The sequence below is a fragment of the Myotis yumanensis genome, unplaced genomic scaffold, assembly GCF_028538775.1.
Source record: "Myotis yumanensis isolate MYYU_CA2020_CCGP unplaced genomic scaffold, mMyoYum1.0.hap1 SCAF_7, whole genome shotgun sequence".
In the NCBI taxonomy this organism is placed as follows: domain Eukaryota; kingdom Metazoa; phylum Chordata; class Mammalia; order Chiroptera; family Vespertilionidae; genus Myotis; species Myotis yumanensis.
This window is the reverse complement of record NW_027223758.1, coordinates 36,416,021-36,428,789: the sequence shown is the minus strand read 5'-3', so window position 1 is coordinate 36,428,789 and position 12,769 is coordinate 36,416,021. Positions and strand designations below refer to the sequence as shown.

The 12,769-nt window shown below is 46.5% G+C and overlaps 1 protein-coding gene across 1 annotated transcript in view; it reads right to left on the bottom strand.

Annotated features, from left to right (window-relative positions):
* The window catches only part of MMP24 (matrix metallopeptidase 24), a 44,474-nt gene that overhangs the window by 11,220 nt on the left and 20,485 nt on the right, over window positions 1-12,769 (bottom strand). The window contains exons 3-4 of the mRNA XM_070420196.1: window positions 9,602-9,718; window positions 6,827-7,131 (exon numbers count right to left, since the gene is read on the bottom strand). Of these exons, the coding sequence (XP_070276297.1) occupies window positions 6,827-7,131; window positions 9,602-9,718 (422 nt within the window). The remainder of the gene's footprint in view (window positions 1-6,826; window positions 7,132-9,601; window positions 9,719-12,769) is intronic.

The following is a 12,769-nucleotide window of genomic DNA, read 5'->3' as shown; positions in this document are numbered from 1 at the left end:
CCAGGCTGGCAGCAGGCTATGATGCCATGCAAAGGAATTTGGATTGGCTCCTTGGCCAGTGGGGGGTTTAAGCAGGAGTGGGGGTGGTGACACAATGACATCACTCTGGCTGTGGTTGGAGGAGGGTTTAGAGGGCGGTGAGACCAGAGGCAGGGGGATCAGGGGGTCAGTTCGGAAGCTGTACAAGGGCCCAGGTGGGAGACGAAAGGGGCCTGAGCCAAGGAGGAGGTAGTGGGACAGGCAGAGGGGAGTCCTGGGCGAGAGGTTGGAGGTCAGCTTCAGGAGACCCAGGGGCAGGCCGGGCTCTAGGCCTGTGGCAGCTCTCAGTCCAGCAAGACCTCAGATCTAAACTGAGTTATCATTGAGATCAAAGACAGGAATTCAAATTTGAGTAAAAAACAATAAGGTCCAGGTGCTGAAAGTGGGGCATGGGATCTCAAGTATGAAGCTGAGGCAGCCACATAGCATCGTGGTCTTGAGCACATGCCTGAGTGGAGCAGATCACGTTAATGCCCAGCTCTACCCCCACCAGCTGTGGGAACTTGGCCAGAAGGCCTACCCCCTGAGCCTGGGGAAATCATCCTACCTTATAGGGTTGTGTGAGGGCATAGTTGCTCTTGTTACCATACATAAGGTAGGGAAGGTTGGTGCCTAGAATAAGCCTATTGACCAGAAGGGAAGCACAAGGCCATTGGGGTTCTAGCAACCAGGTCCTCTTAAAACCAACTCCCCTGATCAGGCCTGGGACAGGGAAAAGCCTGATTTTGGTGGGATTAAATAACCCCAACTTTGTGAAAGAAATGCAAGGGGCTGGGAGTTGGGCAGGCTGTTGTTTCAATAGTCCTGACTCCTGTCTGTCCAGTTACAGATCCCTGCTTCCCTTGATCTCTGGCATTGGAATGCCCTTGAGCCCTGCCTCTTACTGCCCAGCTTTGAGGCATGTTGCAGTCCATTCCTGCCACCTTCAAGTACAGGGGAGGCTGCCAGGAGCCCAGAAGGTTGTCAGGAGTCATAGTGTCCACTCTGGCCCCAGTGTCACTGGCAAAGATACCCTACCTCAGTGCAGCCAAGGGCCCTGTGAGGGTCAGATGGGGTTGAGGATTGTCTCTGGCCTTTCTGGCTAAAGTCTTGGGAAAAGAGAAGAACCCCATGGGGTGGACCCAGACACGTGTATGCCTGCTGCTCTGCTGACACCACCAGTTTTTTCAGCAAAGGGGGCATGGGCAAGATCAGCACAAGGTTGGCCAGGAGCCTGGGGCTGCCTTCTGCTGGGGAAGGGCAAGCTGGCATGAGGAGGCCAGGCTGCCCCCAGTTCCTTCCTCAGGTCCTGGTCCCTCTGGCAGCAGGAAAGGGTGAGCTCATCTCTGAGCTCCATTCCAAACAAAGGCGGCTGCTAGAGCCAGCGGAAGGCAGCTCTGCTTCCTGGGGTCCAGTCTTGGCTCTGATCCTAGCCTGCTCTTCCACCTGGGACAAGCTGTGTAGGCCTCTGTCTCCTGACCAGGCTCTTCCTCGGGGGTATCCACAAGGATCTCTGCTGGAAACCAGGGAGCAGGGCTCCAAGCTCCTGGCCAGACTAAACCTTTGTCCCTAGCCTGTGTCTGTTACTCTGTGAGCCTCTGTGCCTGGGTCTCTGTTGACAACAGGAGTAAGTCCTTGAAGGAAAGGGCCTGGGGGTTTGATCCAGGGACCAAAAGGCAGAGAACTGGGGAACTGGCATCTTATTGCACAGAAACCCAAGAGACCTGCCCTGAGGAGATGGAAGGAGAGGGATCAGGAGCAGGAGAACTCCCTGGAGCGTGTGAGGTGGAAGAGCAGAGGTATGGAGAAGACTCCACTGGTCAGAATGGCAGTTCCTGGAGTCACACTGCCATGAATCCCAGCACTGCCATGTCCTAGCAGGGTGACAGGTTAAATCTCTTTCTCTGTAAAATGAAGGGAATAATGGTACCATCATAAAAACTGAGGTGAAGATTAATGAGGCAAAATATGTAAAGCATTCATATAGGCTCCTGTCACAAAACTGTCACTGTTAATTAGCTGGGTCACATTGAGCTGTGTGTGAGGACCAGCATCCCCAATAGGGAGTATTCCTGTGGGCTGGGAGCTCAAAGCCTTGGGCCTCTTAGCAAGTATATACCTTGTGTGTGCTTCATTTCCTTCTCTTAGGACCTCCAAATTTGGCGAGCCCCATCTGATTTACTCCTCCAACACCCAAAAGTTTACAGAATTTCCCCTTTCCTTTGTTCTTTTGCCAGTGCCATCCCCTCCACCTGGAATAGCCTTATTTCTTCAAAGTTCAGCTCAATGCCATATCTTCCAGGAAGCCCTCCTTGATTTCTCCCACTGGCAGTGAATGCTGCCTCTTCTGCACTCTACCAGCGGTTTATCTGAACTATCTCTATGGCACTGACCACTTTCCATTCTACATGATAGTATCTAGCACACACTCTCATTCATCCTCGGACTGTAAGCTCCTTGAGAGCAAGCTTTGTGTTTGAGAGGGCTCGGTGACAGCAGTCAGGACAGGACAGTGCCAAAAGTTCAATATTTTTTCAGGTGTGGTCTTTGGAGCACCTGCAGCAGAACCACCTGGGGTGACTTTTAAAAATTCAGAGTCCTGGGTTCACTCCTGGCTCTGCCACTTACCGACTGTGTGAATTTCTTAACCACATGAAACTTTACTTTCCTCATCTACAAAATGGACGTTATGATCCCTGCTGAGTCTAGCTCCCAACGTGGGGAAGAGTCACTGAAATAATTGCAAAAGGGCTCTACCCTGTGAATTGCTGGTCTGGATGACTCTTCCCGTCTTGTCACCTTCCCTTGGGCTGGGCTCCCTCCCCAGCAGAGCTTAGTAAATTCTGCTGACTTCACTACTTGACTCATTGGAAAGAGTTGAGGACAGAAAGTACCTGGAAGCAGTCCCCAAGACCAGCTTAAAGGCGTGGTGGGCTAGATTACCTTTCACCCAGACTCCAACGAGCTGGAGAATCAGAATCACCTCTACCATCCAGTGGTTCTCCAGAGCAGGGGTTGCCAACTGGTGGTCCTCAGACCACAGGTGGTCTGTGAGGTCCGAAAGGCTGGCGACCGCTGCAACAGAGAGCCTTTTAAACACACAGGTGGAGGAGATTATGATTCAGGAGTTTTGGGTTAGAGTTTAGGCAACTTTTTTTCCCCTCCTTTTTAAAGTTCCCCAGGTAAACTTTTTAAAGGTTGGGTCAGGCTGACACACCTGAGCCAACCAGTCAACCTTAACATCACTAGAAGTGGGACAACCTGCATCACATGTGCTTCCCAATGTGATGGATTAGGGAGGACCAGCACCACCTAGGACAGCGGTTCTCAACCTGTGGATCGTGACCCCTTTGGCGGTCGAACAACCCTTTCACAGGGGTCGCCTAAGACCATCCTGCATATCAGATATTTACATTACGATTCATAACAATAGCAACATTACAGTTACGAAGTAGCAACGAAAATAATTTTATGGTTGGGTCACAACATGAGGAACTGTATTTAAAGGGCCAGAAGGTTGAGAACCACTGACCTAGGAAGTATTCTTGCCAAAAAAGTGAACCTGAATCTCATCAAGCCAAATGACTATACTCAGGAGAAGTGACCCAGTTTCTTGAATATATATGGTTGTTGGGGCACAGGAAAAGGAAGCAAGGTGACTTTTAAATTAAAAGGGCCTTAGGAGACACATCAGTCTTGTATGATGTATGCATGGTGTTTGGATCCTGATGCAAGCAAACAACTATAAAAGACATTTTTGAAGTAACTTGAGAAAATGAACACAAACCGGGTATTTGATTTTAAGAAATTATTGTTAATTTCGTTGGGTTTGATATTGATTTTGTGGTTGTGTAAAAAGTAATCAGAGGTATTGATACATACCAAAGTATTTACAGGTGAAATGATTATGCCTGGGATTTTCTTTAAAATACCTTAGCCAAGCCTGGCCAGCATGGTTGAGCATCGATCTATGAATCAGGAGGTCAAGGTTCCATTCCTGGTCAGGGCACATGCCCGAGTGGTGGACTCGGTCCCCGGGGGGTAAGTGGGGGTGCAGGAGGCAGCCAATCAATGGTTCTCTCTCATCATTGATGTTTCTCTCTCTCTCCCTCCCTCTCTGAAATTAAAACAAACAAACAAATCTCAGCCAAAAAATAAAAGTGTGTGACGGGAGAGGATAGATAAAATAGGAATGACATAATGTTGATAATTGTTGTTGTAGGGTAATGGGTGCCTGGGGGTTCATATTGTCATTCTCTCTACTTTTGTGAATTTGAAATTTTCCATATTGGAAATATAGAATAGAGAAGAAAGCCATAAAACAAAAGTTCCAAGGAGAACACTGCTCCCTCCCTCCCTGAGTTTATGTGGAAATTAAACAAGATAATATACAGGTGCTCAATAAATCTTGGTTCCTATCCTTCTCTTTCCAAAGCCGTCCCAGGGCAGCTGGTGCCTTTCCAGCTTGCCATCCAGCTATTACTGTGGTTACGAGAGGCATCTGGACAGTTCATGCTTGGTTTTCCAGAGCGTAGCAAAGTCCTGACTCTTGTCCAAAGAAGACATTGGCTACCTTGGAATTTCTGTCAGAACCAGCAGTCCTTCATCAGGATGGGGTGGGACAGACAGGAAGGTGCCGGGATGGTCCCAACTCCTTCCCACCCACACCACCAGCAATGCTTAGGCTTTTGAGACTGGGTCCAAGGTCTCCAACAGCAGGGAGTGGATGTGGGAAATGCAAACCCCAGAGCTGGGAAGGGGAGGGCAGAGGAGGAGGAGTGTCTTCCCGGTGCTTCCTGGACAACAACCTTTGAGGGTTTCCTTGATCTCTATCAGGGCTATGACTTAAAATCTCACAAGCTGGCATATCACTGGAGCTAAAAAATGTTAGTTTTCTTCTCCTCACACCTTATCAGTTAGCACAGACCGCCATTCCCTGACACGGATCCAAGAATAAGAATGAGATAAAGGACAGGAGTCCTGAAAGCCAGGAAACCACCTCCAGGACAGAAGGGAAGGGACACTGGGGCAGAGGAAATGGAGCTAGGTAGGAAAGAGGACACAGGTTCGAAGAGGGCAGGGGGCAAAGAGAAACTGGATTTATAATTTTGCCTGGGCTGAGCTTTGGCCAAACCACCTCCTGAACCACCCTTTGAAGGATGAGCCAAGAGTTGATGATCCCTGATCCATGCAAAGATAAGTACAAATTTTTCTCAAGGAGGTCATCCCCATTTACAAACACTAGGCACAGCCTCTGAGGAAATGGGTTTTAAAGTCTGCTCTCAGCCTGAGCTTCGCCAAGGAAAAGGAATGCCCAGTGTTTCCCAAACTCGCCTAGGCTTAAGCATGAGAATCTCCAGGGGGAGGGCCTGGAATCCATGTTTTTAACAAAAGCCATGGTTGAGTCTTACGATCAGACAAGTTAAAGACACTCTGGGGTTGGAGACAGTGTTTCTTGAGGTGATGGAACCCCTGCATCAGAAGGGATTTTATCAGCCTACATGCAGATTCCCAGGCCCAGGCCCAGAATCAGAGAATCAGAATAGCAAAAGGTTAGGGGCCTGGAGCCTGGAGTCTCATTCTTTAAAAAAAAGTTTCTAGGTGATTTGGGTGTGCTATGGAATCATAATGCTCAGGTTCAAAGCCTTATTTCATCATTCACCAACTATGGGACCTTGGGTAGGTCACCTAATATTTCTCTATATCGTTTACCTATCTGTAAAATGGGGGTAGTAATATATATATAGACTATGTAAAAAGCACTTGACAGGGCCTTAGAATATTAACATACTAGTTGTCTATTACAATCTAAAATAGAATAGAATAGGATCCTCTGTCCCTTTCTCCCCTAGCCTCCTTCTGCATTTTCTTGGCATTTCTGCTATATCCTCCAGTACAGGCTGCCTGTGCCAGGGTGATTTAGGTACAATATCTGTCTCCCCGACTTGACCCTGGGCTTCCAGAGGGCAGAGACCATGTCTTTTTTTTTTTTTTTTTTTTTAATGTTTGGATCCCCTGGGTTGTGTATCATGTTTCATTAAAGTTGGAAGGGACCTCAGAGATCATCTAATCCAGCCCCTCATTTTACAGGTGAGGAGACTGGGGGTTAATTATTAGTTGCCCCTAGAGGCATAACCAGGTGGTTGAACTATGGTTTGAGCCCTGGCACTGCCACTTATCTGCCAGCTATGCCACTTCAATCCCAAACTCTTCATTTAAAAATGACAAACACTTGCCTGCTTACTAAACATGTGCCTTATGAGTAAATATAGATGCGGGACTCTTTTGCAACCTGAAGAGTATTGTTACTGTTACTGTACAGTACTAACTCTGGATCCATGTAATATTCATTAAATCATAGTGATGAAGAGCAAAGTTATCCAAGAATGTTAGTTACCTGTGAGGTTGACATAAGGGAGTGAGCCAGTCACGTCATCCCATAAGATGGCCTTTGAAGCTGTCGTCAGGCCAGAGCCTACCGCTTTCAGACCCCACATTCAGCTTTTAGTTACTTTTTAACCCTTTTCCCCAGCCTCTGATTCATTACTTTATCCTCTTATTCATGCTCCAACTCCTCCCTTCTGACTCAGCCCAGTTAGACCATTTACCAAGTGATCTCACCCATCTCCATGGCCTGGACCCTGGTGGAGCACATGTTGAATACTATGAGGGGACATAGTTCCTACCCTTTTAGGTTCTTAGTTCTTGGACAAGAAGCTCTAGAAACTAGGAACTCATCTCATCTATGGTTCTTACTCGGGGCTTCTGAGAAACCCAGGATTGATCCCCTATTCCCTCATTGCCTTACCATCATGGTTGGCATTTCCTAATGTCCATGGCTCATCTGAGTCAAAGTGAGTGTCTCCTCCAATTCCGGGGCCAGGGAAGTAGGCATGAGCCAGGAATCCGCCTTCCCCATCAAATGGGGAACTGTCTCCATGGAAGCCAGAAGCAAAGAAGATCATGATGTCTGCCTCCTTCCGGTCACTTTTGATCTCATGGTATGGCACCTCTTCAAAGGTCAGTGGGGTCACCTTCTGCCACACATCAAAAGCCTGGCGAATAGCTTTCCGTGTGTCTAGCTCACCCACCTTTGGGGTATAGTTGTGAATGCTGGTGAGAGAGGAAAAGGAATTAGAATAGGGAGGAACAGACAGCGAGTCAAAGACTAGCAGAGCTAAAAGGAACATCAGAGACCATATGGTCCTATAATCTTCAAATTTTGACACCTAGAATTCTGCTTAGGTACCCTAGGGGTTGAGGGATAGGCTGAGTAGGCAAGACTCTGGGTCCCAAACCCTGCCTAAATCAGAGTATCTTTGCTTTAATCAGTGCTTTGTATTTAGTCTCTGACAAAGTCTGTGTTGAATATAGGATTTCCCTTCAATTTTTAGAAAAAAAAAATAAGTTGGTGGATAGTAGTTTCTAAAATGTTCCTCTGCCTGGCTGGTGTGGCCCAGTGGTTGAGTGTTGACCTATGAACCAAGAGGTCACAGTTTGATTCAAGGTCAGGGCACATGCCTGGATTTCTGGCTCTATCCCCAGTGGGGGAAATGCAAGAGGCAGCCGATCGATGATTCTCTCTCATCATTGATGTTTCTTTCTCTTTTTTAAAATATTTTTTTATTGATTTCAGAGAGGAAAGGAGAGGGAGAGAGAGAAACATCAATGATGAGAATCATTTATTGGCTGCCTCCTGCACGCCCCCCACTAGGGATTGAGCCTGCAACCCAGGCTCAATAATTCACATTCTCCCAATACATACAATATGTGCATTTATAAAAGTTATAAAAGTAGTTAAACAGTGGAGAGTTTAAATGAAATGTCTCTTACAAACACTCCACACATTTGGCACTGACTACTGCTAGTCTATTTAAAAGCTGGTATAGGGCAGTATATGATTTAATCAGCTATAGATTTAGCTATTTAAGGTTACTATATCCATATTGCATGGTTACTCATAATGGAATATCACTGTTTCTGGATGTTCTGCCCCATGAACACCTGGAAGAAGGATTATTCACCCATTCTATAGGCAAGAAAACTAAGGCTCAGAGAAGTTGGGTTCTAGAAGTTAAGGTCAGGGTTGTGTTAGAATTCAGTTCTTTTTCTTGATCCACTCTACCTCTTCAGGAGACCCTAAGAGTCTATCCAGTTTCTAACCCAGATTCTTCTTCAGTTTCTTTTTCTTGTCAAATTTCTGAAAGAATCCTGTTCTGATCTCTACAGCTTGTCAGCAGGAGAGCCCTCAGTTCCACTCTAAGATCTCTATCTTAAATCCTACCTCAGAACCCAGGAGATCTACCCAAGATGGACTCAGAGTCTTGTGAGGTGCCAACCAGAGCCCACCTGAGCCTGCCCTATGTCTGGCTCTTGTCCCAGCCCCAGTCTGAATTCAGACATCTGAGAAAGCTGTGGTGGGCTCCATCATCCCTCCTCTTTTTTTTTTTTTTTTTTTAATATATTTTTATTGATTTTTTACAGAGAGGAAGGGAGAGAGATAGAGAGTCAGAAACATCGATGAGAGAGAAACATCGATCAGCTGCCTCCTGCACATCTCCCACAGGGGATGTGCCCGCAACCCAGGTACATGCCCTTCACCAGAATCGAACCTGGGACCCTTCAGTCCGCAGGCCGATGCTCTATCCACTGAGCCAAACCGGTTTCGGCCATCTCTGCTCTTGATCGCTGGTGTGACTTAGAGACTGATCCTGCTTTGTCCTTGGTTTTCCTAGACCAGTGGTCGGCAAACTGCGGCTCGGCAAACCGCAGCTCGCGAGCCACATGCGGCTCTTTGGCCCCTTGAGTGTGGCGGTATTTTGTGGAAGACCCACACTCAAGGGGCCAAGGAGCCACATGTGGCTCGCGAGCCACAGTTTGCCGACCACGGCCCTAGACAGTCAGCACATGACACTGTTGTGATTTAGGTCCCAGTTCTCTATAGTCCTTAAGAAACAACTGGAAACCTGTGCTGGGAATCTCGAATGAAGTCTATCAGACTAAGTGGGAAAGGGATGTAGATCACAGATAGTGTCGTTTGTCAAGTGGTGATAGGAGAATGAGTTCAGCTATGGTTCTTTATCATTGCTGAAAGTTACTGAACAATCCATGCCCCACTTTCTGTAGCTAAACATGATTGGAATGTGAACAGAACACAAAGAAGAACCCCTAAAGAACCAAATAAATCTGAAGTTGGATACAGCATCCTCTGGAGCCACAAGGATGACAAAGTCATAGGCCAGTGGTTCTCAACTTCTGGCCCTTTAAATACAGTTCCTCATGTTGTGACCCAACCATAAAATTATTTTCGTTGTTACTTCATAACTGTAATGTTGCTACTGTTATGAATCGTAATGTAAATATCTGATATGCAGGATGGTCTTAGGCGACCCCTGTGAAAGGGTCGTTCGACCGCCAAAGGGGTCGAGACCCACAAGTTGAGAACCTCTGTCATAGGCTCTCAGCACCTGGCCCACGCCCTGATCACAGACCCACCTAAGGTGTCAACCTCCGAAACTCAGGCCAGGAAAAAAAGAATGAAGGTGGAGCCAAAACCAGGGAGGAAGAGAGGAAGTCAAAGCACCTGTAGGTGATGTGTTTCTGCCTCCACTTCTGTCCAGTGAGGGCATAACGCTTGTTTCTCCGCCTACGGCTCAAGTGGGGGTGATCAGGAACACCACATCGGGGTTTCTTCATCCATCTGGGCAGAGAGAAGACACATACACACCTACACTGTGGTCACTGAGCACTCTAGGAAGATACTGCACAGTCTCCAGTCCCAGTTTAAATTGCTGTGTGGGTCACTGGAACCCTGGCTTTGATGGGTTCCCCAATAGGAACACAATCGACTCATTCATTCATTCACTCACAACTGAATATGTGGAAACATTGCTGCATATGAGACTGGGAGTCAGGAAAATGGGCTTGATAGTTCCAGCTCTACCACTAATCATAGGAGCCCAGGCAAGCGACTGCATCAGCATGAGCCTCAGTTTCCTCATCTGCAACATGAAAATTCAAGTTCTTGCTGTCCTTAGGTTGTAGAGAGCCTCAAAGGAGGACACATATGTGAAAATGCTCTGTAAATGTTATTGAATCGTATCACTTCCTGGTTTGAAACCCTCCAATGATCCCCCCAAACACCTAGAATTAATTCGAAACTCCCTACCTTGGCTCACAGGGCCTCCTGTGATCTAGTCCCTGCCTACTTGTCTGATGACACCTTTACCCTTTTTCCCCTCATATATTCTGCTCCAGCCACAGTGACCTTCTTGCTGTACCTTGAACATGCTAAGATTATGCCCATTGCAGGGTCTTGGCAATTGCTGTTCCCTCTGCTTGCAACACACTTCTCACATGGTTTGTCTCCTTACTTCATTTAGGTGTCTGCTCACATGTCACCCCTTCAGAGACGACTTCCCTGCCCACCTTCTCTAAGGTTTATCCTGCTTAACTTTCTTCATAGCATTTACCATTCATGGAAATGATACATTTGCATTTTTATTTATTCTTTTTCTCTCCCAGATTCTAAGCCACATGAGGACAGGAACCTTGCCTGTATTCCCAGTGCTGGCACAATGCCTGACACAGAGGTGGTCAATAGTGATTTGCTGAGTGAGTGAGAACTGTTCAACAGTAGAACGGCATAGCTTGGAAGACAGCAAGTGCCCTGTTGTTCAAAAAGTGGCTAAACAACTGTAGGACATAGCATTTTTAAATTTATTAGTCTGTTGTCTCTAGTAAATGGGAAAATCTTTGAGGACAGGAACTGTATCATATTCATCACTGTTTCCCCAGAAGTTAACCCAGTGCCTGGTACTAAAGTAAATCCTGGTGACTGTTTATTACCAGGTAAAGTTATATCAGGGAACAGTAACCTCGGACATTATTGGGATATAAAAGAGGGGCCAGGGTAGGAGATTTAAAAGCTCATGGCTGATTGGGGCCCAGGCCGTCCAAGTCCCTGCTGGCCTAATGACTCTCTCACTAAAACAATAGCTTGGGATTGCTAGAAGGGAAAACAGTTGCAGTTGTTGAAAGCAGTTGCTACTGGCAATATAGAAAAGAGACAGAATATTATAACCAAATAAAATATAGTGTCTACATCATCTACAGTGTCCTATACTCAGAAATCAATAATGGAAAACACAATAATAACAATACCATGCATTGGAATAAAAATTGATAATTTTCACAGTGTTTACATTAAAAAATTTTTTTTTCTGATTCTCAATACAACTTGGTGAGGTAACCAGAAATTATTTATTCTCTGCTTTATAGGTGAGGGAAAAGAGACACATAAATTGAGTAACTTGCAAAATATAACAAAACAGTGAGTTGGGGCTAGAACTTAGTTGAATGAATAAGTGAACTATTAATTTTCATGCTTAGCACAAGGTTGGGCTAAAGGAACTGTTTGTTGAATGAATGAATGAATGAGTGAATGAGTGAATGACTAATGTGTGACGTTTTCCAAGGTAGGCACTGAAAAATAGTACTTTGGCCCTGGCCGGTTTGGCTCAGTGGATAGAGTCCCTGGTTCGGTTCCAGTCAAGGGCATGTGGCTTGGTTGCAGGCACATCCCCAGTGGGGGGTGTGCAGGAGGCGACTGATCGATGTTTCTCTCTCATCGATGTTTCTGGCTCTCTATTCCCTCTCCCTTCCTCTCTGTGAAAAATCAATAAAATATATTTTTTAAAAAATAGTACTTTGAATTGCTAATCTAGCTTCCTTTCACTGACAGTCCCTGGGAAAGGAACCAGGAGCCATCTCTGCAATGACAGGGCCTGGAAGGTTCCCCAGGGGGGAAACAGGCCCAGAGAAGGCAGTGGACTGCCCAAGGCCACAGAGCTGAAGCCAAAACTAAGGTCTCTAAATTTTACCCCAACACCTTCCCTATTCTTGTTTTAAGTGTGACTGCCTTCTTCCTGTCCAGGCCTCCAAATCAGCATTCCCCACCTTCCTGCAAAGAAGGGGCGGGGCAGAACCGCAAGTGGGAAATGCCATCCTCCTCCCTCAGATCATTCCCTCTGCCTCCTCCTCTCGTGTCCACCTGCCACACTCTGAACTCTGTCCAGCAGGCCTGTGGCTTTCTGGAACAGAGTAAAACCCAAGGCCAGGTGGTGCCTCAGCAGAGACACCAGTGCTTCTGCCCCAGGATGCACTGCCACGAGCCCTGCACAAAGCCCTCAAAATAACCTCCGCTTTGAAAGGCGGTCGGGTCCTCTCTAACCAGCTCACTCATGGGGTCACAGGGCTAAGGAGTCCATTGTACTCCCAGCATCATAGGAGCAGTCTAATGTATTATCTCAGAATTCCACAGTCTCACAATCAGAGAATCCTAGGAGTAAACATTTGGACAGAATGTTAGGATCATAAAACCCCATACTCACCACATTTTAAAAGCTTAGACACTCAGAACAATGGAATCTAGAATTTGAGAGTCATAATTCAACACTCCCCTTTGTAAATGAACAAGCTGAAGCCCAGAGAGATGATTCTCTCACAGAGTGACTCATCCAAGGGGTGGATAGATCCTGGCTCCTCAATTGGGTGGATTTTCCATTCTTTCATCCACTACCTTCCCCACATCCCCATCCAGCCCTGCTCTCTCCGCCACCTGAGCTCAGGATCCAACCCCCACACCTCCTTTCTCATGACTTTTCTTAAACAGCTTCAATAACTTCCATGGCTATTTCTTAAACAAACTGAAGCATGCCCAACTCTCTTCAAACTTAAAATAAACAAATAA